At 37.0% G+C, this 26,306-nt stretch overlaps 1 protein-coding gene across 6 annotated transcripts in view; it reads left to right on the top strand.

Annotated features, from left to right (window-relative positions):
* Positions 1-26,306, top strand: part of MAST2 (microtubule associated serine/threonine kinase 2) — a 210,724-nt gene that overhangs the window by 87,070 nt on the left and 97,348 nt on the right. For 5 of the 6 annotated variants that reach the window (XM_046662031.1, XM_046662029.1, XM_046662030.1 and 2 more), the window contains one exon: positions 12,301-12,332. In XM_046662031.1, the coding sequence (XP_046517987.1) occupies positions 12,301-12,332 (32 nt within the window). Of the gene's footprint in view, positions 1-5,502; positions 5,527-12,300; positions 12,333-26,306 lie in introns of those variants that run through there. The other variant, XM_046662035.1, reaches the window with a different exon arrangement.

Genomic DNA, 26,306 nt, shown 5'->3' with positions numbered 1-26,306 from the left:
ATAAATAGTAATGTGTGTTCAAGTAGCTGCTAATAAAAAATGGCTGGCTCTATAAGCACATTTAATTGCATTGCCTATTTATATCTTTATTTCTTTTTAGTTGCCAGGATTCAGAAAGAGAATCCTATTTGTTGGATAGGGAGTATTTTCAATTATTGTGCCTGTTTTGCATTAAATCATTCATTTTCTCCCTAGTGACTAAGTCAGTCTCCAGTATCTGCTACCCTGTTTACCGATGCCTTTTTCTTGAGTCTTTGTTTCTATCCAGGAGGAGTTCCAAATTGCCAGATTACATAGCACTGGAGGATGTCTTCCTACAGCCTCCTTTTTTTTTTCCAAAAATTTTTATTAATTTAAAGTTTATTCTTCAGAAGACTGCATTGGAACATTCTGAAACAGAAGTAATGCTGAAAAAGCACCAGTTTAGATTATTTGTTTTAAACATGTAAATTACAATGTAAAACTTTAAAAGTTAGTTTTAGAGTAATGTACATAAAAACACAAAAGCTGAAGTGTACCCAGCCAAACAGGTATCTACTAGGTAACCTCAGATTAGATGAGAATCCAAATGAATGTTTGGGCCTCACTAACTGCTTTTTGCTTAATAAGTTAGACTTCCTAAAGATTTTCAAGAAAATCAGCCAAGATACAGCCTGCTTTGGTCCCCCAACTTTCTTATCCAGGTTTCCTGGGAAGTATAATAAATAGTGCGTTTATTGTGTGCCTGTCTTGTGTCCACAGGTTGTTAGGCTATACATTACATCTCATTCGATCATCATGATGTTGTTAACAAGTAGGTATTATCTGCATTTTCAGGTGCAGATAATTTTAAAGAAGGAACAGAAGATTGGTTCAAATTATAGTTCTGCCACATTTGAGGCATATAACCATGGTCAAATTTTGAAAAACTCTTAATGCCTCCGTTTCTGTATTCGACTGTCATATTCAGAGTAGACTATGGAGGCAAGAGCTGCTGCAGGAAGACCAATTATGAGACCGTTGTTGTCAAAAAGGCAAGAGGATTTAATGGATGGGATGCGGGTGAAGGCATTGGAGGTGGTGGGGAATTTTCTGGTTGGCCATTTTTTCAGATATGTGAAGCTTAGTGACTCCCTCAAGGACAGACAACTTGCAAGTGGCTGGCTAGTTGTGGATGCTCTGAAATGAAAGTAACAGAAAAGTCGATTCTGAGTGGTTTAAATATTAAAGAAATGTATTGACTCACAAATATGGAAATCCAGAGATTGGATGGGTTTCAGAGTTGGGTAATCTAGTGTCTTTTGCTCAGCTTCCCTGTGCTGTATTTTGGCCTCGTTCTCAAGCTGGCTTCCTACTTATTAGCAAAAGAGCTGTTGTGGTTTCAGCCTCACATTCACACACCACAGCATCTCTGGGTTCTTTTAGACATCTGGGAGGTTATATGTGAGCATCTTTCTTTTAAACTAGAGGAGCCTCCATCCTGTGGAGGAAATGGCATTGTTTTGCTTGAAGAGCAGTTCAGGTTTGGGTCTTCCTTAGGTATAAATTGGCTCTCATCTTCCTGCTGCTTTTGCAGGGAGAGAGATTTGAGGTTGAAGTTCTTTATGGATGGAAGGAGGTTCTTTTATTTTTATCTTACTTCCCAATCAACTTTATGGGAGATGGTTTTATTTTAACTTTGAAAAGTCAACTGACTAGCCACCATAACAGATTTTTATTATCAACTCTCTAGTGCCATCATTTCTGTGTTAAGTAAACATTTGCCCATAAGGCAGACACAGTAATCGCTTTTCATTGAATAGTGAACCCAGTTTCCTAGGTTCTGAACTGAGAATATTTTTTTATGCTGTCACAATTATTGCCCTCAGGCGAAAACTGTGTAATGTTTCTTCTCCACTTCTCTGCCTTTGATGTTCAAAAATGAGAGTACTTGAAGTGCCATTGTTCAGGCGTACTTAATTATTTTGGAGAACATATGACAACATATATTTATTTAAATGTGTTTATTTTACCTTTGACTTTGAAAGATAGTTTGTATGGGTACACAATTTTATGTTGGTAGTAATTTTCGCTCATACTTTTGTACGTATTAGGATGCAGCTTATCTTTTGGTTTCCATCATTCTGTTGAGAAATATATTGCTGCTCTAATTGTCATTCCTTTGAAGGTTATGGATTTTATTCTCTGGCTCTTAAGATTTTTTGTCTTTGGTGTTTTTTAGTATTACTATCATTTACCTGGTCTGGATTTTTAAGAAAATCCTACTTGGGGTACATTATGCTTTCTATATATGTATATTCATTTATTATCAATTTTGGAAATTTCTTAGCCATTATCTCTTCAAATAGTGTAACTTCTCCATTTACTTTTGCCTTCTGAGATTTGAATTAGACATATATACAAGTGCTAATCACAAAAGAGTATATATTGTATAATCCATTTAAAGAAAATGCCAAAACAGCAAAACTGTTCTATAAAGTTAGAAATCAGGGTGATGATTTTCCTGGGGAGTGTAGGTAGTGACTGGAAGAAGGGGCATGAGAATGCTTCTGGGTTGATGGTAATATTCTTTTTAAAAAACATCTGGGTATTGGATACACTAGTATGTTCAGTTTGTGAAAATTTGAGTTGTATGCTTATGTATTACTTTTCTGTATTTATATTGTACTTCAATAAGTAGTTAAAAAATATTTGTTGTCTTCTTTCATCCATTGGGACTGAAGTACAGGATGGTATTGTCATGATCAGTGGATTCCGAGTGGGCCCTAGAATCTTGTTCTCCACTCCTGCCCTCACTCCAAACAGTGTTATTTATATTAGTCATACTCTAGGGGTTTAATTACAAGTTCTATAAAGATATATCTAGTCTTTCAGTGGTGGAGAATGCCTTTTTTCTCCCCTCCTGATTTTACATGTTAGTTGAGAAGTTGTCTCCAAAACCCAACCCTCTGTCCACTGCCACTGGAGTGGAAGGTTATGTTTCTTGGAGCCTGTTAATTTCCTTCTCTGGGAAGAGTGCTACTCCTGCAGTGAAAGAGAAATGAATGAATGAATGAATAAATAAATAAATAAATAAATAGGAGTAAGAATTCACATAGAAAGTGTGAGGAAGTCTCAGGGAGGGAGCTGCCTCAGGCAGAGACAGCTTTGACCCACAGTCATCTCCATGCTGGTGACTGTTGATATAAAGGACAAGCACCAGCCTTGTGACTCTTGGCTTGCATATTTACTTGTGGGGGTAGTGGTTACTGCCTTTGGACACTTGGTCTTTGTTCTTTCTTTGGAAATATTTGGTGAGTTTAGTCCTTGTGAATAATGAGTAATGCATATAGACAGTGATTCCCCATGTGAATAGCACCATCTCATTTTGTATATACTACCTTTTTTTTTGCTTTGTGGGCAAGTGAAAGGGAGTGAGTAGTTATTTCTCTAGAATTATGCAGCTTTCTTTGCAACTTTAGAATATAGTTCAAGAAAAGAGGGAAATATCATCTTTGGCAGACAGTATCCAAGTATGTCGGTTTGAGGGATCCAAAATGGTAATAATAAAATTTTAGACTCAAAACAATATATCCTTGAGTTTTGAGGCAGAGTTTTTGGAGAATAGCACCTCCTCTAGTAGCCTTAGAACCTTGCTGCAGGTGGATCAGATTAGAAAAATGCAACTCCTTATTACTATGATAATCCAAACTCAAACCTAAGCTGATGGTGAGGGGTGGGCACAATTTTTTTTTTTAAAGATTTTATCTTTTAGAGCAGTTTTAGGTTTACAATAAAATTGAGAGGAAGGAACAGAGGTTTCCTATATTCCCTCTACCCCCACACATGCATAGCCTCCCCCTTTATCAACATCACTCACTAGAATGATATATTTTAATTTTTTTTAACCATAGATGGATCTACATTGACACATTATAATCACCGAAAGTCCATAGTTTACTTTAGGTTTCATTCTTGGTGTTGTATATTCTGTGGGTTTGGATAAATAGGTAATGACATGTATCCATCATTATAATATGATACAGAGTATTTTCACTGCCCTAAAATTCCTCTGTGCTCTGCCTGTTCATCAACCCCTGCCCCCACCCTTGGCAACCACTGATCTTTTTATTTGTCCATAGCATCCTTGCCAGCATTTGATGTTGTCAGTGCTTCATATTTTGGCCATTCGTACAGATGTATAGTAGTATCTCATTATTTTAATTTTCATTTCCCTAATGACATATGATGTGGAGCATCTTTTGATGTGAAAACTCTAAGCTTTTAAATGTATTTCCTATGCTAGCTTTGGAATAACTTTTATGAGATAGGCAAAGTAGATTTTTTTTTTAAGGAAAATTAGCCCTGAGCTAAATCTGCTGCCAATCCTTCTCTTTTTGCTGAGGAAGCCTGCCCTGAGCTCACATCCGTGCCCATCTCCCTCTACTTTATATGTGGGACACCTACCACAGCTTGGCTTACCAAGCAGTGCCATATCCGTACCCGGGATCCAAACTGGCAACCCCCGGGCCGCTGAGAAGTAGAACATGCACACTTAACCGCTGTGCCACTGGGCTGGCCCCCAAAGTATATATTTTTATCTTAAGGTGTGCAGATAAGAAGAATGAGATTTAGAGAGATTTAATGACTGACCAAGATTTTATGAGCAAAGGAAGCAGTAGATCTGTGTTTGAATATTTTTCTGACTCAGAGCCCTGAGTTATTTATATCATGTAGAAATAGCCTGTTAGTATCATCAAGCTGTCTTTACTATTCTTCAAACTCATATGAGAACAACACATCTATCATTTGTGTCACACTTTGTAGAATAAAATACTTTCATGTACATTATTTTATTTGACCTTTACAATCACTGTATCTGAGCCTTAGAGGTATGTGCAATCTCAGCCCACACAACTTGTATGTTATAGAGTCATAACGTGAACCTAGTTTTCTGAACTTCAAAGTTGTGTTCTTTCCCATATTTCTTCTTATTATTGTATAATGTAAGTACTCTATCATTGGAACCTGTTGTCAGGGTGATGACATGTGAATTTAATGGAACAAACAAATGGAACAAGAAGAGTGAAATACATTAGAGTTTCTTTCATAGAAGCACCATAGCTGCATATCCACTGATTTCCCCCTTGGCTCTTGACCTCAAGATAGACTCACACTCAAGCGTGAATAAGTGGAGCTAATACACCATAATGCCCAGAGCAGTAGTAACGATACATTTGCTACACAGGAAAGGGAGGTTTTTGTACATTCCGGCAGATTTATTTGCAGCCAGAGCTGAGGAGATGCTTGTTTTGGGAGATAATGTTCCTTTTAAAGCCAGTTAGTAAATGGTATTAAAATAGATTTCCTTGTTAGGTAATGTTTTTCTCTCGTGAAAGCATTCTTTTTGACCAGCCAGAAGACTGTCAGTAAATAACATAAGTGATTAAAGAGTATATCCTTTCTCCAGTAAAGCCTCTTTTGCTGACCTAATTGCAGTTGACGGTTTTCATCAAAGTAACTCCAAATGAGCAGGACCCTATTGTGAACCTTATAATAATGATAATAGTAAGTATAATTTACTTATTTGATTGATTCATGGATTTATTTGTCAAATATTTGTTTGGTACCTGCTAGACCAGCTATTGTGCTGGGTGCTAGGAATGTTATTGTCAACAAGACTGATCTCTGCTCCTCCAGAGCTAACAGTCAGTCCCAGAAAACAGACAATTAAGCAACTAATTACAGTAGAGTTGGAATTATACAGAGGTAGGTTGGGGAAACTGTGTGTAGGGAAATCTTCTTAGAGAAAATGAGGTTTAAGCTAAGGTCCAAGAATGCATAAAAAGAGGTAAAGTATTCCAGGCAGAGAGAACAATAGGTGTGAAGTACTGAAGGTGAGAGAGAGTCTGGCATATGTAAGAGATCAAAACTCTGGCAAGACTAGAGAACTGTGCAAATGATGCTAAAGAGGTAGGTAGTAGCCACGAGGTAGTGCCCTGTAGGCTACAGACAAGATTTTAAACTTTACCCATTGAAGAATTTTAAGAAGAGAAATAACCCCATCAGGTCTGCATTTTAAAAAGATTTTTTAGATTGCAGTATTTGTTTTGTTAAACTCACATAGTGTCACCTAGAAAACAGATTCTAGTTACATGATGTTTACAGTGATATAACATTAAAAATCAAGGGGAACAAAACTAAATTAAAGAGAGATCAGTTAGGATAAAGTTATAGGATGATGCTGGCTTGGACTACGGGACACGTCAGTAAAGATAAAGTGAAATTGACAGACTAAAGATAGATATTTTGGAGGTAGAATTGGCAAGGCTTGGTGAATAATTGGATGTGTAGGGTGAGAGAAAGTGAAGAATCAAGCATGGCTCTGGGTTTGGTGCTGCCATTCCTGAAATGGAAAATGGAAGAGGAGGAAGATTGAGTACAAAGATAAGTTGAGTTTTTAGACATATTAAGGATAAGGTAGTTGTATGAAACTATAGAGCTCAGGAGAGAAATCTGGGATGGAGATATAAATATGAGAATCATCTGTAAAATATGTGTAGAGAGGAGAGTTTCCGGGCAGAATTTTAAGGACAGTGAACGTTTAAGGGTCTAAGATGATGAAGGAAGAGCCTAGAAAGGTGTTTAAGTAGTGTTTTCAGAGATAGGAAAAATAGGACAATATGGTTTCATAGAAGGAAAAGTCTTTCAAGACAGAAGAATGAACGATACTGTCAGATGCTGCTGGGCAGTCAAGCCAAAAAAAGAAATGGTGGAGTGAAAATGCACTGGAGGTTCTTTACATGGAGACCATCGGTAACCCGACAAGAATGGTTTAAATGGGGTGGTAAGGTCTGGAGACATTTACAGTGTGTTAAAGAATGAATAGGAAGTGAGAAATTGGAGATGGTGAATGTGGACAACTCCTTCAAGAAGGGTGGCTGTGAAGGGAAAAAGAATTGATGAGGCAGTGGTTGAAGAGGGATGTGTAGTAATAAACGGAAATTGTTTTTTCTTGTCTCAAGGTGGGATAGACTTGAATGTGTTCAGAATGCTAATCAGAAAATTGTGAAGGATATGGAGAGTCAAGAGATAACTAGTAGATCAGAGAAGGCTAAATGGGACGGGCTTCACCTGATATTGTAACATATTGTCAGGTATTACCATCCTAGTTTCTAAGAGAAGGTGATGAGTCAGAGAAATTATAGTTATTTGCCTAACTTACCTTGTGCTCTTACCTCAGGCGGACTTCCTGATTGTGCAGCTTTCCTCCTCAGCCTCCTATGAATATTCCCTGGGAAAGGGAGGATTGGGAAGTCATTGTTTCTTGGACTACCTTTATCTGATTGGAGACCACTTCTTGTTCCACTTTGTCTTAGATGTGTCTTTATGATACCAGAGAGCTTGGCATAGAATGTACTAATCTGAGCCCTGGTCGTCTGCCTTGCAAATACAGGCTTTTGTGTAGGTGCAAGGAGTGAGTAAGGAAGATAGAAGGAATGGATTTCCGTGGATGCATTTTCCTGTCCGAAAGGGATTCCGAGAAGGGCACATATGCATTTTATAGAATTTTTGTTTGCTGTTATTGTCCCAAGGTATAATCCACTTCGTGTTACCTGTTAAAACTATTCAAGAAGTCAAAACTGTCATGTAGGTTAAAAGAACGATATTCCCAGTTTTATATAGATTGTTTCAGAAAATAGAAAAAGAGGACACACTCCCCTAGCATGTTTTTATGAGAACAGTATAACCATGATGCCAAAACTGACAAGGACAATTTGAGAAGAGAAAGACCTTCATAGGCCAGTCTTACTTATTAACAAACATGGAGGCAAAAATCCTAAATAAAAGCCCTCCAGTCCTGGTTGATTTTATTAGTGAAAACTATATAATATTTAAGGAAGAAATAACACCAATCTTATACCAACTCTTTCAGAAAATAGAAGAGGCAGGAACACTTCTCAGCCAGTTTTAGGAGATCAGTATAATTGTGATACCAAAATCTGACAAAGGCATTATGATAAAACTGGAGACCATTATCCCTTATAAAGTTAGGTAAAAAAATCATTAACAAAATATTAGCAAAGATAATCTAACAGTGTATTTGACAAAGTTGGGTTTGACCCAGAAATGCAATTCACCACATTAACAGAATGGAGGAGAAAAACCATGTGATCATGTCAGTATATGCAGAGAAAATACTTGACAAAATCAGTACCCATTCATGATAAAAACTGTAAACAAATAGGGAATAGAAGGCAACTTTATCAATTTGATAAAAGTTATCTATGAAAAACCTACAGCTAACATTGTATTTGGTGGTAAAATACTGAAGTCTTTCCTCTGATCAGATGAGAAACAGGCAAGGATGTCTACCACAGTCAATCCCAGAAAGTGAAAAGAAGTAAAACTCTATTCATAGAGAACTTGATTGTTTATGTAGAAAGACCCTAAGGAATTTACAAAACAGTCATTACAACTAACAATGAATTTAGTAAAGTTGTAGGATACATAGTCAATATATAAAAATTGATTGCATTCCTGTACTAGAAACAAGCAATTAGAAAATGAAATAAAAATTTTATTTACCATAGCTTCTAAAATATCTACTTAGGGATAAGCTTAACACAAGAAGTATAAGATCTTTTCGCTGAAAACTGTAAAACATTATTTAGATTAATTAAAGTATATCTAAGTAAGTGGAAAAATACTATGTTCATGGATTGCAGGACTCAATATTAAGATATCATTTCTTTCCAAATTGGTCTGTAATCCCAGGATACTTTTTTGTAGAAATTAATTTTCTGATTCTAAAATTACATGGAAATGCAAAGAATCTAGAATATTCAAAGCAATCTTGAAAGAGAAGAATAAAGTTAAAGGACTACATGGTCTGACTTCAATACTTAATATAAAGCTACAGAATCAGGGAAGTGTGGTGCTGGCATAGAGTGGAAAAATAAATCAGTAGAGTGTAGTAGAGAACCGAGAAATAGCCCATTCTATTATAATTTGATTTTCAACAAAGGTGCCAAAGCAATCTGTTGGGGAAAAGATAATGTTTGCAATAAATGGTGCTGTAATAAGTAGCTATCCATATGGAAAAAATGAACCTTAATCCCATCTCACATATTACCCTAAAATTAATTCAGAATGGATCATAGATTTAAACATAAGGCTAAAACCATAAAGCATCTAGAAATAAAATATAGGAAAGTATTTTTATGTCCTTGGCGTGGCAGAATTTTCTTAGACAAGATACGGAAAGCATTAACCATAAAAAAATATTGACAAATTGACCTTCATCAAAATGAGAAACTTTTGCTCATCAAAAGACACCACTGAATAACTTCAGTAAGTGAGCCAGAGACTGGGAGAAAGTATTAATGAAACATGTCTAACAAAGGACTTATATCTAGAATGTATGAAGAACTCTTAAACTCAGTAATAAAAAGATAAATAGCCCAGTTTTAAAAGGGGCAAATATTTTAAGATACTTCATAAAAGAATATATATTTGTGGCTAATAAGCACATGAAAAGATGCTTAGCATCATTAGTCATCAGGAAAATGCAAATTAAAACCACAATGAGATATCACTACACACTGACTAGAATGGTTAAAGTTTAAAATACTGATGTCATATAGGCATGAATGTAGAGCACTTGGAATTCTTGGTGTGAATGTAGAACAGTTCTTATTAGTTGAGTATTAGCTAGAATGTGGAGCAATGGAAACTCTCATACATTGCTAATGGGGGTATAAAATGATATAATCACTTTAGGAAAAGATCTGGTAGTTTCTTATAACACTAAACATACACCTATCCTATGACCCTGCAGTTCCATTCTTAGGTATTTACTCACGACAAATGAAACATAGACCTATTAAAATACTTGTACAGGAATGTTAATAGCTCAAAACTAGAAATAACCCAAATGTTCATTAGTAGGAAAAAGGGTAAATAAACTGTGGTATATTCATATGATTGGATATTGCTGCTGTTAGATGCAACATCATGGATGATTTTCTAAAACACTATGCTAGTGAAAGAAGCCTCATGTAAAAGGATTCATGCTTGTATACAGTCATGCATCACGTAACAATGTTTTGGTCAATGACAGACTGCGTATACAACGGTGGTCCCATAAGATTAGTACCATATGGCCTAGGTGTGTAGTAGGCTGTACCATCTAGGTTTGTGTTAAGTACACTCTGTGATGTTCACACAACGACGAAATCACCTGGGCACACATTTCTCAGAATGTATCCCCATCGTTAAGTGACTCATGACTGTGAGCAGGCAAAACTCGTTTGTGGTGAGAAAATGAGAATAGTATTTGCTTGGTGTGAGAGAATAGTAGAAAGAAAGAACATGATGGAACTTTCTGCATTGATGGACATATTCTGTATTTTGATAGGGATTTGGGTTACCTGAGTGTATGCATTTATCAGACTTACTGATTGACACACCTAAGATTTGTGCCGTTCAGTAAATTTACCTTAAAAAAACCCCCAAAACCTGACATGAAAGAATTTGTAAACAATTACTGAATTCTGGTTAATAATATACATGCTAAAGTGTATACTGATATCTGCAGTCTACTCTGAGATGCATTAAAAAAAAACAACGGATGGATAGATGGCTAAATATGTGATAAAGCAGATACTGCGAAATGTTAATAATTGTACAATCACTGTACAAGTCTTTAAACTTTTCTGTGTTTGAAAATTTTCTTACTATATTGAGAGGAAAATGATGTTACTGGTGTAATGAAATACAGCTCCTGGTAAATGTGATTTTAAAAGATACACAATAATGGCAACAAGAAAATATAAACTACCTAGAAATAAATTTAACAAAAGTTTTGTGAAAAAGTATCAAACTTTATTAAAACATATCAACGAAGATCTAAATATATGGAGAGATATACCATTTTCTTGTATAGCAATTGTCTGTATTGTAAATATATCATTTATCCCCAGGTCAACTCTAGATTGAGTGCATTGTCAAAATTTTCATCTACTAGTTGATTCTAAAATTTATATGGAAGAGCAAAGCACCGAGAATAGGTCTCATAATTTTGAAGAATAATAACAATGTGAGTGGTCTTGCCTTACAAATTTCAAGATTTATTGTCAAGCTATATCAATTAAATAGTGTGGTCTAGGCACTGGTACTGACAGTACAGTGAAACAAAATATAGTCAAGAATGACACCCCTGCGTATATGGAAACCTAATATATTACAGAATAGATGTTGCATATCATTTAATAAATGGCCACATCATCCATATAGAAAAAAATATAATAGGATTCCTGTCTCCCTCTGTGTACAAAAACAAGTACCAGGTGTAGTAACAAACTTAGTGTGAAAAATAAACCTATACATCTTTTAGAAGAAAATAGAAGCAAATATATTCATGTTTCCGTATGTCAGGGATGTGTTTCTTACACATAAAAAAGGTGATAATATAGAGGAAAGATTGATAGATTTGGCTAAACAAAAATCCATTGATGACTCCATTAAAAAAGTAAAAAGAGAGGCCGGCCCCGGTAGTGTAGTGGTTGAATTTATAGACTGGACTACTGGACTACAGACTAATGAACTAAAGGGAAATACATCCCCGTGGGTGAATCTCCCGGTCATGATGCTGATTGATGTCAGCAGATGAATACATACACTGTTTTAAATATATAATTAAAAAACATATAAAACAATACTAATAATTATTTATGCATATATATAATAAGATATAAAGACATGTGGAAAAGATAAACAAAAAATTAAGAATAATTGTTAATTACATAGGGATTAGTGAGTTGTGGGACTTGAAAAATTTGGAAAGCAAATCATAGGGGCCCAACTGTTGTTATAAAGGTTATTTCTCCCGCCGGTGGTGTGTTTAGTCATCTCTTTGTTATATTATTTTCTATATTTCTTTTATTTGTTTAAAATATTTTCTAATTAAAAATTCTTCATTTCCTTCCTTTCGTATCCTTGACCCTAATGATAGGAATCTTTTACAATTCATAAGCAGTTAATGCCTGGCCCAGTGCCTGGAATCGACACTGGTGAGAGGGCTCCATCTAGTGGGGAAAATGCTGCAAGGATTCTGTGAGATGTTCCTTTTGGGAAGGAAGAATAAAGAGGTGATAGTAAACCTGACTGGTCTTTATTTTCACTAAAATTTAAGAGACAAAGGAAAAGATTATCATTTAGAAATACTTAGTCTTCGTCATTATTAAGATAATGCTATAAATCTCCTAAGACATATAGTGCAGACCTGTAGTACTCAGATGGGTCCTTATTTCTAACTTGTGTTTGTGTTTTGTTTTTCAGAAGGAGTTGAGCCTTCCAAGAAGAGGCAGCTTGTAAGTAGATGATTATTACAGTTATGATTATGATCTTCTGCTTAGGAATCCCTCCTGGGGACTGTTCTCAGTATCACTTGGAGGAATCCCATTCCTGAGTGCTTTTTCTGTGAACTCCCATCTGGGCCAGGGAAGCCAGTGGGCCAGCCACGTTCTCTTCGTAGGTCCAATCCTCCCCTCTTCCTCCCCACCCCAAATCCTCTTCTCTGTCTCAGTTTTGCCTAGCATTTGGGGAAAGCTGCCACTTAAATACCCATCACAGTCTTAAACTTGTGTTTGGGGATTTCCTGAGTTTTCGTAGACTCCAGCTTTTTGAGAATGTTAAAATTGAAATCTTGACATCTGCCTCTGTCCCATAATATAGTACTAGGGAGAGGCCAACTTTTCTGACAAGTCGGGGCAAGGGCAGCAGCTAAGTTTGAGTTTAGGGTTAGAATAGGGCTTTCTTTCACCTGTTTGTTGTATTCCAGCTTCAGGGCTAGGGGAGATAGGTGAATAATCCTTGTCCCTGGATTTTAATTTCTTATATTTTCTTGGCCTGCTTTTTCTCTAAGAATTGTATTGGGGCAATACTGCAAATTTGGCTAATCAGAATCATCTAGAATGCTTGTTAAAATGCAGATTCTGACCTTATTTAAATTAAAATTTCCATGCTGGGGCCCAAGAACCTGTGTTTTTATGCACCTGCACTCTTACCCACCATGATTTTGCGAAGAAGCCAAATTTGAGAAACACTAAGGAAGTAGGGCTATGATAAAACAATGGCTTTGAAACTTTTCCTTACAGAAACATATGAGATGTAATTAAGGAGGAGGACACAACAGTATTCATATTTATTTGTTAAGTATAGTTTATATGTACATCATAGGCTTGTTTTTAAATGTACGAAACACATGGTAGTTCTGTTACTGTCATTTTCAGATTTTGTTTTATAAAAATGCTCTAGTGATTAAGTTGTCCTCTGAGATTTTTGTGAATCCCTTTGGCTGCTTTATGAAAGCTCATTGTGATTGCATATGAAGAGAATTGAGTTAGGAGTCAGAAAACTCCTGGGGTTGTTTAGTCTTGGATATTTCACTTAACTAGTTTTATAAACGTAGACAAATCACTTCATCTCTTTACATCTCAGTTGCCTTATCTATAAACTGAAGATCATGGCACCTGTTTTTCGTTTTTCTTGTAGCTACTAGAAGGATCAGTTAGTATATGTGATAGTGCTTCATTTCTGTTAGTGTTATTTTAAGGTGTATTAGTTTTACAATTGTTGTAAACATATGGGGTTAAATTTGGATACATTTTATTATTTAAGAGCCACGTTTCCTTCTTTAAATTCCGTTCTAGCAGTGGATCTCCATTCTAGGTGTGCAAGTGTCCTGAGTCTTCTAAAGACTGGGCAGGGTGCTACCAGGACTCTTAATGGAGTGACGCACTTCGTAGGCATACGGAACTGAAAGGGAGCAGCTTTTCAGCATCATGTTCAGCTAATAATTGTACTTGGTCACTTGCCTACTATTTCTGTCTTTTTTTTGTTTTGGTTCCCACTATTTGGAAGTTCTCTTAGATTTGCCTTTGCTTAAGATTAGATGAAATGAATTAAGGCAGGTAGCTTCTTCCAGGAATGTGTGTCTCCAGTGAATGGGGTTTGCTGAGGAGGAGGAGGAGAGGGAAGGATATCCTGTGAAAATGATTTTTATTTGAAACTGGAGGACTTTTTGGATCATTTTAGTTTTAAACTAGAGGAATTTCTTGGTCATTTTAGTGGTATCTAAAGTTAGACCTACTCTGACTGCCTTAAAATATTTAATTAATAAGGATCAGAAATAAATAGTTTGTAATAAAGTAACTCACATTTAAACAATTGACCATTCAGTAAATATAAACCAATACCTACTATGTGTTGGGCGCTGATCTAAGTTTTGAGGTAATAAGATTCAATTAGACATGTTCCTCTATTTTGAGGACTTAAGAAGCCAGGAGTTCCTCAGTACAAACAATATTTTTTTAATCTTTAGTATTGGAAGGAAGCCAGGAAACATGGGTACTAATCTTGGCTTTGCCACTTAAAAAGTTACGTTGCCACCCTAAATTGGGGTTCTCTGCCCGATGCGCATAAACAAGCCAATTAATTATGGCACCAGCCTTTGAGGGGAGACATCATCTTTTTATGCTGCAAGAACGATCTCCAGGGAGACGGGGGACATGTGCCCTCAGATCTGTCTCCCCAATTCAGGATTTTGGGTGAAATTTAAGAGGTTAGAGAGAACAGGCTGGCACACAGAAACGCTGGTGGGACAGGTTTTGATTGGTGGACTTCAGGTATCTATGATGAGGTTCTAAACATTTATGAGACGGTTCTAAACATTTTACACGTGGTGGAGAAAGAATTTTAACACTGGATCTTCCTGAATGAGGGACCCCTCACTTCTGATAAGAGTCTGGCTTTCAAGTTCCATTCATGTCCCAGTCCTCGGGTCCTATGGGAAGGAGGATCTCTGGTTCTGAGGTCATTTCAGGTCACGATTTCTTCTTTTGCGCATTCCCTCGCTGTACGACCTTTGCAGTTTTTCTGAAAGACAATCCTTAATCATTTTTCTTCATCAGAGATGGAGGTCTGTTCAAACTGACTCTAACTGGGCCCAGGGTTATAGTTTTATGTGGTTTCAACAGGAACTATCATTCTGGGCCTGAATTCCCTCACTTGTAAAATGAGGGGATTGGCTTACCTGATCTCTATGCTTAGTCATCTCCCCAAATAATGGAAGCTCCATGTTACATCTTCTGCACAGAGCTGGGCAAGTCTTTGTAGGGAGTGTGCAGTAGGAGGCAAATATGGCTTAGCGTTTACAGTAAAGAAGCCAGGAAGGTAAGAAACACAAAACATAAGATGCTTGAATAAGTTTAATTAATACTTAAAAGTTTGTAGTAAATGTGGAGAAACTGATGTTGTTAAAACGAGTGACTTTCCATTTGCCCTGTTGCTTCCTGTCCTGGAAGCCTAGTCTGGAAAGTTTTAAAAGTTGTTATAACAGTCATCTGAGTCTTGGTCAGAAGGAGAGAGATATAGTACTTATGTCCCTGTTTGCTTCTGTCCTGGAATGGCTCTTGCAAGAGCAGATCCTATTGTATACCCATTTCAGGTATAAAGGCCCATTTCCTTTGGCATATTCTGTCTAGTATACTTTGTGGGTGCAGAGAAATTTGGAGTTTGCAGCTGGTTTGTTGTTCTTGTCTTTTGAGAGAGTCAGGTTCATTTAATTAGCAAAATTTCAAAAATAGCTGAGTGATATAAAATGAATGAAGTTCAGTAATTTTGGAGGCTCTTAATTGTTATGCTTTTCCATATAATATGGTATTTGCATTAAACTAGACAGGAACTCAGAAATGGATTTCTAGATTTATGTGATATCTTGGCATTATACAAAATACACATTCTTCTATCCAACAAGTAATTCCTCCAATGTCTTCAAATTGGTAAATGGAAGTATAGCATAGAAATGAAGAGCTTGGCTTGAGAGTCAGGCAGACCTGGGTTTGAGGCTTGGTACTACCATTTCCTAGGGGTTTTTCCATAAAACCAGTTACTATATTTCTGTTTGTCTTTTTGCCTCTATTCATTCATTTGTTCAAATTAGTTCATGCATCCATCATACTGTATTTATTCAGTTTTTATTGTGTGCAGGCACTATTCTAGATACTGGAGCTATAGTAGTGTTTAAGCAGATAAAGTTCCTGCTCTCCTGAAGCTTCCATTCTATTCAAGAGAGACAAACAAAAACATATATGGTATGTTGTATGGTGTTCTAGGTAGAGGATACAGCATGTACCAAGGTCCTGAGGTAGGAACGCACTTGGCATGTTGGAGGACAGCAGGGGGACTGAGGTGGCTGTTGGTGAGTGGTGGGGTGGGGTGGGGGTAGGGCGTAGCAGAATATAAGGCAGTGGCTGGATTTTGTAGTTCCTTGTAGGCCACAAACAGGACTTTGTGTTTTACGCTGATTGGGGCAGAAAGTGGGTAGTTTTAAGCAGAGAAATGATGTGATCTGACAAAGGGTTTTTTCAGGAGGGCAATTTGTTTTATTGAGGTATAATTCATATACCATATAATCACCATTTAAGAGTATACAGTTCAGTGATTTTTTAGTCTATTCGCAAGGTTTTACGATCATTTCCACTATCTTAATTCACAGCATTTTCATCACCCAGAAAGAAACCTCTTATTCATTAGCCGTGATTTCCCATGCCACACACCTTCTAGCCCCTGGTAACCACTAATCTACTTTCTGTCTTAATAGATTTTCCTGTTCTGGGCATTACATATAAATGGAATTGTATAGTACGTGGCCTATTGTGTCTGGCTTCTTAGCATAATTTTTCCAAAATTTATCCATCTTTTAGCATGTGTCAGTACTTCATTCTTTTTCAAGGCTAAGGAATATTCCGTTATATGTAGGTACCACGTTTCGTTTATCCATTATCCATCAATGGACATTTGGGTTGCTTCCACCTTTTGGCTGTTGTGAATAAGGCTGCTATGAACATGAGTGTACATCTATCTGTTTGAGTCCCTGCTTTCAGTTATCTTGGGTAGATATGTAGAAGTGGAATTGCTGGATCATATGATGATTCTATGTTTAACTTTCTGAGGAACCACCAAGCTGCTTTCCACAGCAGCTTCACCATTTTACATTCCCACAGCAATATGCCAGGGTTCTAATTTCTTTGCATCCTAGCCAGCACTTGTTATTTTTTAAATAATGCCACTTCGTGCACCTCCTAAAATGGCTATCTCATTATCGTTTTAATCTGCATCTTCCTAATTACTAGTGATGTTGAGCATCTTTTCATGCGCTTATTGGTCATTTGCAAACCTTCTTTGGAGAAGTCAAGTCCTTTGCCCATTTTTGAATTGGGGTGTTTATTTTTGATGTTGAGTTATAGGAGTACTTTATATATTCTGGATGTTAAACTCTTATCAGATATATGATTTGCATATATGTTCTGCCATTCTTTGGGTTGTGTTTTCGTTCTCTTGATAGTGTCCTTGATGCACAACAGTTTTTAATTTTGATGAAGTCTAATTTATCTATTTTTTCTTTTGTTGCCTGTGCTATCCTAGAAATCATTACCAAATCCAGTGTTGTAAAGATTTCCTCCCTGTGTTTTATAGTTTTAGCTCTTATGTTTAGGTCTTTGATCCATTTTGAGTTAATTTTTGTTTATGATGTAAAGTAAGTGTCTAACTTCGTTCTTTTGCAAATAAGTATCTAGTTTTCTCAGGACCATTTGTTAAAAAGGCTGTCCTTACTCCATTAAATGGTCTTGTCACTCTTGTCAAAAATACTTGACCATATATGTGAAGGTTTATTTTTGGGCGCTCTATTCTATTCTATTGGTCTATGTGTTTGTCCTTATGCTGGTGCCATACTATTCTGAAAGCTTTGTATTAAGTTTTGAAATCAGGAAGTGTGAAATCAAAGAACCAACTTTGTTCTTCTTCTATATTGTTTTGGCTTTTCAGGGTCCTTTGTGATTCCATATGAATGTTAGGATGAGTTTCTGTATTTCAGCAAAAAACATCATTGGGGTTTTGATAGAAATTCTATTGATCGGTCCAAGAGTTGATTTGTATGGGTTCAACAGAGAATGGGAGACAGTGTTACCCGTGTAATATTTGTGTTAAAAATGTTTAACCTTAATGTGATAGATGAAGAAACAGTTAGAAGAATCCAAATTGAGGGGGTAACCTGTACAACTACTGGCCTGGACTCTGCAAAAATGTTGAAGTTGTGAAAGATTAAAAGAAAAATACTCAGGATGCATTTTAGATTATTGGAGACAAAAGAGACCTGTGAATAAATATAATGCTTGATGCTTGGTTGGATCCTGAATTTTAAAAAATAGTTGAAGGACATTTTTGGGACAAGTAAGGAAATTTGCATGTGGTCTTTTATTAGATAATATTATTGTGTCAATGTTAAACTTCCTTAGCGTGACAGTTGTGTGGTGGTTCTCCCTTGTTCGTAGGCCAAGGACTTAATTGTGGAAGTATTTGAGGAAGGAGGTGTTATGATGTTTACACCTGACTTTCAGATGGTTCAGCTAATTAACAAAAAGTAAAAATGTGTGTCTGTATGTGTGTGTGTGTGTAGAAAGAGAGAGAGGGAGGGAGAGGAAAAAAAGCCAATGTAGCAAAATGTTAACAGTTGTTAAATCTAAGTGAAGGGTATATACAGTTTCATTTAATTATTCTTGCTCCTTTCCTGATATTTTGGGGAGGAATTAGTATATACTGTTCTTTCAAAGAGAGTTGCTGAAAAGAGGATCATAAAAATCAGGTGGTAGCTGGAAAAGGTTATGGAGTTGAGTTTTCCCCCCTCTTTTAAAAATATAAATGGTAGATAATACATCATGTTTGTATGTCAATGAAATTATTCAGTAGAGAAGGAAAAGTTGATGGAGGAGAGGAGGGAACAATTGTTGGAATGTTCTTTAGGTACAAATGGAGGACATCTAGGTATATGTGGAGGTATTAGCCTTACACAGGAGCGTTGACAGTTTGTCCACAGTAGCCTCAATTATCAAAAGATTGTGCATGTAAAGTGCATGGCAGAGTGCCTGCAGTTAAGCAGTCAACCATTTATTATTGTTACAGAATTTAGTGCAATGCTTGTTACTAGTAAACTTTCAAAAAATGAGAGTGTTTACTATTGTTTTTGTTATTAGAAGACCATAATTACCTGTTACGAGCTGTAAATTCTTCAGAAAAACATATTATTAAGATCCTAAACCAAGTTAAGAGAGCAATAGTGTGCCTTAGAAAAGCCACAGGCTGGTCGTGGTCGGCTTTGGTCACTTTGGGGAAGAGAGCAACTGAATTCCCAGATGGGGAATGAGAATATCCAGGCTGTAATGCTAAAGGCTTTGTTGGGGCAAGTTGGGTATGAAAGTTCTTTTGGCCTGGCTCATACCGTTTATTTTAGATGTAGCTTCCTGAAATTAAATTATTTTAATTTTTAGAGAGCTATTTCTTATTTAAACTTATCTGGGTATTTTTTCTCTTTTTGAAGATTGGCACCTAAGCTAACATCTGTTGCAAATTTTCTTCTTCTTCTTTTTTTTTTCCTTCTCCCAAAGCCCCCCAGTACATAGTTGTATATTCTAGTTGTAGGCCCTTCTGGTTGTGCTGTGTGGGATGCTGCCTCAGCATGGCCTGGTGAGCAGTGCCATGTTCGCATCCGGGATCTGAACCAGCAAAACCCCAGACCACCTGAAGCGGAGTGCGCGAACTTAAACCACTCAGCCATGGGGCCAGCCCCCATCTGGATATTTTTTAATACATTAAAAAATCTAGTCTAGGGGCTGGCCCCGTGGCCCAGTGGTTAAGTTCATGCGCTCCGCTGCAGGTGGCCCAGTGTTGCGTTGGTTCGAATCCTGGGTGCGGACATGGCACTGCTCATCAAACCACGCTGAGGCAGCATCCCACATACCACAACTAGAAGGACCCACAACGAAGAATAAACAACTATGTACCATGGGGGCTTTGGGGAGAAAAAGGAAAAAAATAAAATCTTAAAAAAAAAATAAAAAATAAAAAAATCTAGTCTAGAATATCAAACCTGGAAGAGTTGATAATCTTGTTGAAAGTGTACATATGTGTGGAAAAAGAATTGAAAGAAAATGAAGTTCTAAAGCTATATGTATTTGTTTACCCAAGCTATAGGAGCATTGCGTTTTTCTTTTTCTCAATTGAAACACTCTGAATGGCTCCCCTTGCCCAGCTCTGTGAAGGGGGCCTCCTCTTGGCAGTTCCTTTCAAATAGGATTGATTTTTATTTGTGAATTTCGGCCCCGATTCTTAGGAGCTCAATGTAAATAGTGTTTAGGTATCTAGTGACCCAGAGAGTTCATGTTTTCTAATACCCATTGTAACTTAAGGTAATTGTCCTCATATTTCTCAAAATGTCTTTGATTTGTTTCTTTGAGGCTGTGAGCAGTCAGTGGAGGTGAAGAATGGACTGTAGGAGTAAAGAGGTAACTGTAGTACCCGTCGCGCGCGTGTGTGTGTGTGTGTGTGTGTGTGTGTGTTGCTATCAGTGGCTTTTATTATTAGAGTCCTCGGGGATAGTTATCCTTTTGCATTGTTGGCTTACTCATTTGGGCAGTGGACTTGGACATCAGATATTGGATGAAAGTAAATGTCAGGTGTCTGCAGTGATAGGCAGTTGGCAGGGAGGAGTTCCTGGGGCTCAAGGGTGTGATGTGTCAAACTTTGCCCCTTTAAAGCTGACATGTGAAATAGTGTCATGTACTTTCCTGCTCTGATGCAACTTGATGGTATTTGCCTGGATGAATGCGTCTGGAGAATGTGCTAAAAAGAGATACCACCTGCTACACATAGTAAACCCTTTGTGTGGTTTCAGTGGTGCCTGATACAGGGCTTTAGTTTTTCTGTGGACTTTGAAAATCAGGAAATTTTGGTACGTTGGAGGACTGTGAAGGCCAGAGCAATAGCTTTGTGTTACATTTAATAGTGTATCTTTTTTTATTGGGCTTATATAGGAAATGATCTCACGTAGGTTCTCCACCTCTCCAGTGGGAAGGCAGGGATTGGCAGATGTTGTCAGGGATGGAGCTCCGTTGATGCTAGTCATCATTAATTTCCCAACAGGAACCATTTTGGTGTTAGAAAATGGATATAATTTGTCAGTGAGCTCTAAGTGTGTGGACGCAGGACCTGAAAATTGAAAATCCTTGAGAGCCCATTTTCTTACTGTTATTTTAAGAATAGCTATGGTTATGCTAATCATCCTCACATTTATATCTCTAGACCTCACAACTACCAATTCACTGCAGTCTACTTAGATACTCAGAGACATCACAACTTTAGCATTTCTAAAACTAAAGTCATTGTCTTTCTCAAAAACCTACTCCTGTCTTAAACTCTAGGAAGTGGTACCACTCCTCAAGATAGGAAACTTATTCTTGTTACCCTCCTCTTCCTCATACCCATGACTCCTTTCTATTATATCTCTTAAATATCTCACTTTCCTCTTATTTCTTTCTACTACCACAGGTATGTCTATGTAGTCCAAGTCATTGTAATCTCTTGCCTCTGCCACTGTAACTTCCTAACTGGTCTTTCTTTGTCTAGCATTGTTTACCCCAAGTCCACCCATCCATCATACGATAGCCAGAAAAAGCTTTTTAAAATGCAGGTTTGGGGCCAGCCCCGTGGCCGCGTGGTTAAGTTCGTGCACTCTGCTTCCGCAGCCCAGGGTTTCGCCGCTTCAGATCCTGGGCACGGACGTGGCACCACTCATCAGGTCATGTTGAGGCAGCATCCCAAATAGTTCAACCAGAAAGACATACAACTAGAATATACAACTATGTACTAGGGGGCTTTGGGGAGAAGAATGGAAAAAAAAAGATTTGCAACAGATGTTAGCTCAGGTGCCAATCTTTAAAAAAGAAAAATAAATAAATAAAATAAAATGCAGGTTTGATTATTAGATGTTTATTTAAACTCGTTTAGTGAATTTTTCGTCACTCTGAGGATCACGCCTGAAAGTCTTGACATGACCCGTAAAACTATCTGGACAATCTGGTTCCTGTGTTTGTCTCCATATTTTGCGCAATATTTTTCCTGTACCTGGAATGTTCTTTCTGCCATCTCTACCTGCCTAGTTCCTCCTTATCTGTGAAGTCTCAGCTTACATCTCACTTCCTTATGAAAGACTTTTCTGACCTCACCCATACCTTGCTGTCCCCAGAATCAGTTGGGTTTCCCAGAATGTGCTTTCGTTAAACCCTGTACTTGTCTGTCACAGCTCCTAAAGCAATTGTAAATAAAGAATTATTTGTCTTTCTTCTCCCATTGGATGATCTATTAGCCTGCTTGGGTTGCTGTAACCAAATGCCACATGCTGTGTGGCTTAAACAACAGAAGTTTATTTTCTCACAGTTCTGGAGGCCAGACTTCCAAGATCAAGGTGCCAGCATGGTTGGTTTCTGGAGAGGGCTCTCTTCCTGGCTTGCAGACAGGCACTGTGTGCTCACATGGCCTCTCCTCGGGTGTGCGTGTGTCTGTGTGTAAAACAGAAAGAGATATCCTCTTCCTCTTGTAAGGCTAGTAGTCCTGCCGCATTAGGGCCCACTCTTAAGACCTTGTTTAACCTAATTACACCCTAAAGAGCCTGTCTTCAAATACAGTCACACTGTGGGTTAGGGCTTCAACATATGAATTGGGTGGGGTTGCGGGGGGGAGTGGAGGGGACACAATTAAGTCCATAGCAGATGGTAAGCTCCATGAGGCCACGATCATCTTGTGTGGTATAATACTCTGTCCCTAGGTCCTAATATAGATCTTAACACATAGTAGCCAGTCACTTAGGCCCATTCCTAACATTTGTATGACGTGGTGCAAGAATACAAATGGACATATAAATGTTTAAGAATTTTAAATCTAACAAACTTTAAGGTAAAATATGTTGTCTCCTCCTATCTTGAGAAATACAGTTTCATATTAACAAATTACAAAAAATATGTGTAAAGCTCTTGATTTAAAAAAATAAACATGTTAAATATTTTATTTAACTCAATAATGATAAGGATACCAGGCAGATGTTGCAGCCAGTTCAAAGGAGAAATGAAAGAAGCACAGATTTATATGTAGTAAAGCAATGTTGAAATAAATTTAGTAATGGTTACAAAACTGGATTTTTCTCCGGGGAGGAAGAAAGTCAATTGAATGTCTGCTGTATGAATTTATTTGCATATCTATAGACAAGAACTGTTTGCCTCACTATCAGTTATCTAAAACTTATAGGGCCAGCCCAAGTGCCCCAGTGGTTAAGTTCAGCATGCTCCACTTTGGCGGCCCGGGCTCAGTTCTGGGGCACAGATCTACACTGCTCTCTCAGCAGCCATGCTGTGCTGGTGGCTCACATACTAAAAAATAGAGGAAGATTGGCACAGATGTTAGCTCAGCACGAAACTTACTCAGCAAAAAATAAATAAATAAAACTTACAGAGTTGTGGGATAGCTCAAAGGCAATAAAAGGCCAGAATTAAATAATGTATTCTCTAAACAATATGGAGTTTTCCATTGGAAGATTATCTTTTTTTTTCTTTTGCTCATATCAGGTTTCCTTTCAGTCTCTTTCTCCTTTAATCTAAAGCAATCTCAAATATTATTCTTGATCATAAAACAAAGTTGGTCTCATTAAGTTTGGCCTGGTTATTTACATAGGGGTAAGAATAATGTTAATTTACCATATAGGCCTTCTTAAGTTTGCTGGAAATTTTATGAAGAATCTCAGATTGAACTTTAAAAGCCTCTATTGTTTGTATTTTGAGGCTAGAAAGCCAAGCTTAAGAAGGTCTCTATCAGATTTCATCTGCAGTGCCTATAAATTTGGGTGAATTTTTCTCTTCTTGAGCTCTGCAAAATGTCCTAAGGGTCCCGGGCCTGCCAGGAAGTGACCTTCTGCATTGCCTGTAAGGCTGGACCCTGTAAAGCCAGACCCTGTAAAGCCAGATACCAGGCCCATTTTCCTGGGAGGGTTTTTTAAGTATTGGCTCCATAAAGTCAAACATAGCTCCTTAAAAGTGGCTTGTTATCCCTGACATATAAGCAGCGTTCTTTAAATATGACAGTTCAGGCAAGCCCTTGGCTGCATAACCATTTTTTACAATTATATTTTAAGAGGCTTCAGTAAGGAAATTCAGTAAGTCTTTCTCAGTTCTCACTGGGGAGTCACTGAGAATGAAATATGATTCAGGAATGTTTCACTTTACAAAAGGAAAGCCTACTAAATTAAGGGTTTAGATAACTTAAGAAGGAAGAGACTAGGCTTCCTTATGTATCCATAAAATAGACATTAAGACAATATTCCAAACAAATAACTACAGTCATCCCTCATTGGTTCATTCAGTCCTGTGTAATTAATTCTCATTTCACTGAATCTTAGGTTAATAGTCTGCTTCTTAACTAAAAAGAGTTCTGGAGAATCTGACTCAGTCCACTGGAATGTTGTCCAGTTGTCCAAGCGATGGCATCAGAAGCCTGTACCCAAGAGTCTATTCTTTGAGGTGTCAGTAGTTTGAAATACCTGTTACAGTCCTTTTCCATGGGGCTCTGAGACAATCTTTTGTTGAAAACCTAGACTCTGGCTTCTAGTTGATTGCAGAGCCTTCAGACTAGCGTCAGTGTAAAACAAAATCTCTCTGTAGATGGCAGAGACTTGAGATTCCTGTGGTCGGTTTATTGCTGATGATTTTCAAATGTGAAAGGTCTGATGAGAGTTCCTAACAAGAGTAATGCAACTAACAAGGGAATTAAGTTATTTCTGTGGTATGCAAGACAAGACTAATAAAGCCACTCAAAAAAGTTTCAGCAAAATGTCTCTCGGAGTAGTTCTTTGCGAAGAAGATACTGAATATTACATCTGAGTTATAAAACGTGGATGAACATAATTTTTACAGAGGAGAAAACTTTTATATATAATATATAATAATCTTATGGCATAATGTACATACCAAGAACATCCCAAGGCTACACTAATGATATCAAGTAAAAACATTCAGTGAGTCTGGAGTAAGTCCTAGACATCTGTATTTTTATAAAATTCCACTGACCTAGAAGATGCTAGATTCAAATTTTGAAATTAAGGTTGGTTGTTACCAAGTAAGCATTTTAAATAATAACTTAAATTAAGACTGAAAACACTAAACTATTATTTCCTAAAATCTGGCAAAACACCATTAAGATGCATAAACAGACACATATTATGGATAACAAGAGTATTGGCAAATCTCTAAAAACTTCCCATAAATTACACAATTTCTAGAATATTTATATTAATACCATTTTACCTGTATAAATTTAAACTAGGCAAGGCTAAGCATCTTTTCTGATTTGACAGCTTTTCCCATGAAACTCATCAATAATAAAATATCAAATAAACCTAATTATTTCTGGAACCTCTCTAAAAATGTGACAGAACGCTTCTTTGTGATTTTCCCCGGGATGATCTGGGATGTCTCAAAAACAGTTTAGGTAGTAAAAATATACTGAAAGTTTTATTTTATTGTTTTCTATATTTAGAATCTGATTGAGGAAAGGCAAAATTTTAAAGAGTTGTTAGTGAAAACACTGTAAGATAGGAGTGTTGGTCCTCGAGAAACAACACCCAATTACTTAACAAAAGTGACAAAACACTTAAAAATAAAAATAGAAGGTAACACAATTTTGAATCACCGCAGCTTTTTCATGAGGAACCTTAGTTTGTTTTCTTAAATAATTAAGGATGTAATAAGTCAGCATAAAGCAAAGAGTTATTCTACAGAAAGACACAAAATATTTGCTAACTGGGCATATTACACAGAAAAAAAGAATAACCTTTTAATATTGTAGGCAAAGGCAATAAACAGTAAACTAAGGAAACAGGCCCATCAAAGTTGAGCAAACTTTGCTAAGATTTAACCAGTTCATAGCTTTTCACACTCATGGCATGGTATTATAAACCACGGCAAACAAAATTCGCTTTCCAAATTTTGTTCTTTGTTATTCTCCTTCATATTCTAGAACATATTTACACTTGAGGACAGTTCTTAGGGAGTCATCAAGGTCAGATTCAATTTCATAATAATACTAAGATGATATTAACATGTAATGCATTTATTATGATCTTCAAGTGAACCAATACATAAGCATTTAAAAGTATCTCAGATCACCCAGCCAAGCCCAGTCAACCCACAGAACCAAGAGAGTTAATAATAAATGTTGTGAGGCACTAAGTTTTGGGATTATTTTTTAAGTAGTGTTTTGGACTGAATGTTTGTGTCCTCCCAAAGTTCATATGTTGAAGCTCTACTCCCCAGTCTGATGGTATTTGGAGGTGGGGCCTTTGGGAGGTAACTAGATTTAGATGAGGTCATGAGAGTGGGGCACCCATGATAGGATTAGTGCCCTTA

Source organism: Equus quagga, chromosome 5 (genome assembly GCF_021613505.1).
Source record: "Equus quagga isolate Etosha38 chromosome 5, UCLA_HA_Equagga_1.0, whole genome shotgun sequence".
Classification (NCBI taxonomy): Eukaryota; Metazoa; Chordata; class Mammalia; order Perissodactyla; family Equidae; genus Equus; species Equus quagga.
Note: the sequence above shows the minus strand (reverse complement) of the source record. Positions and strands in the feature narration are given on the sequence as shown.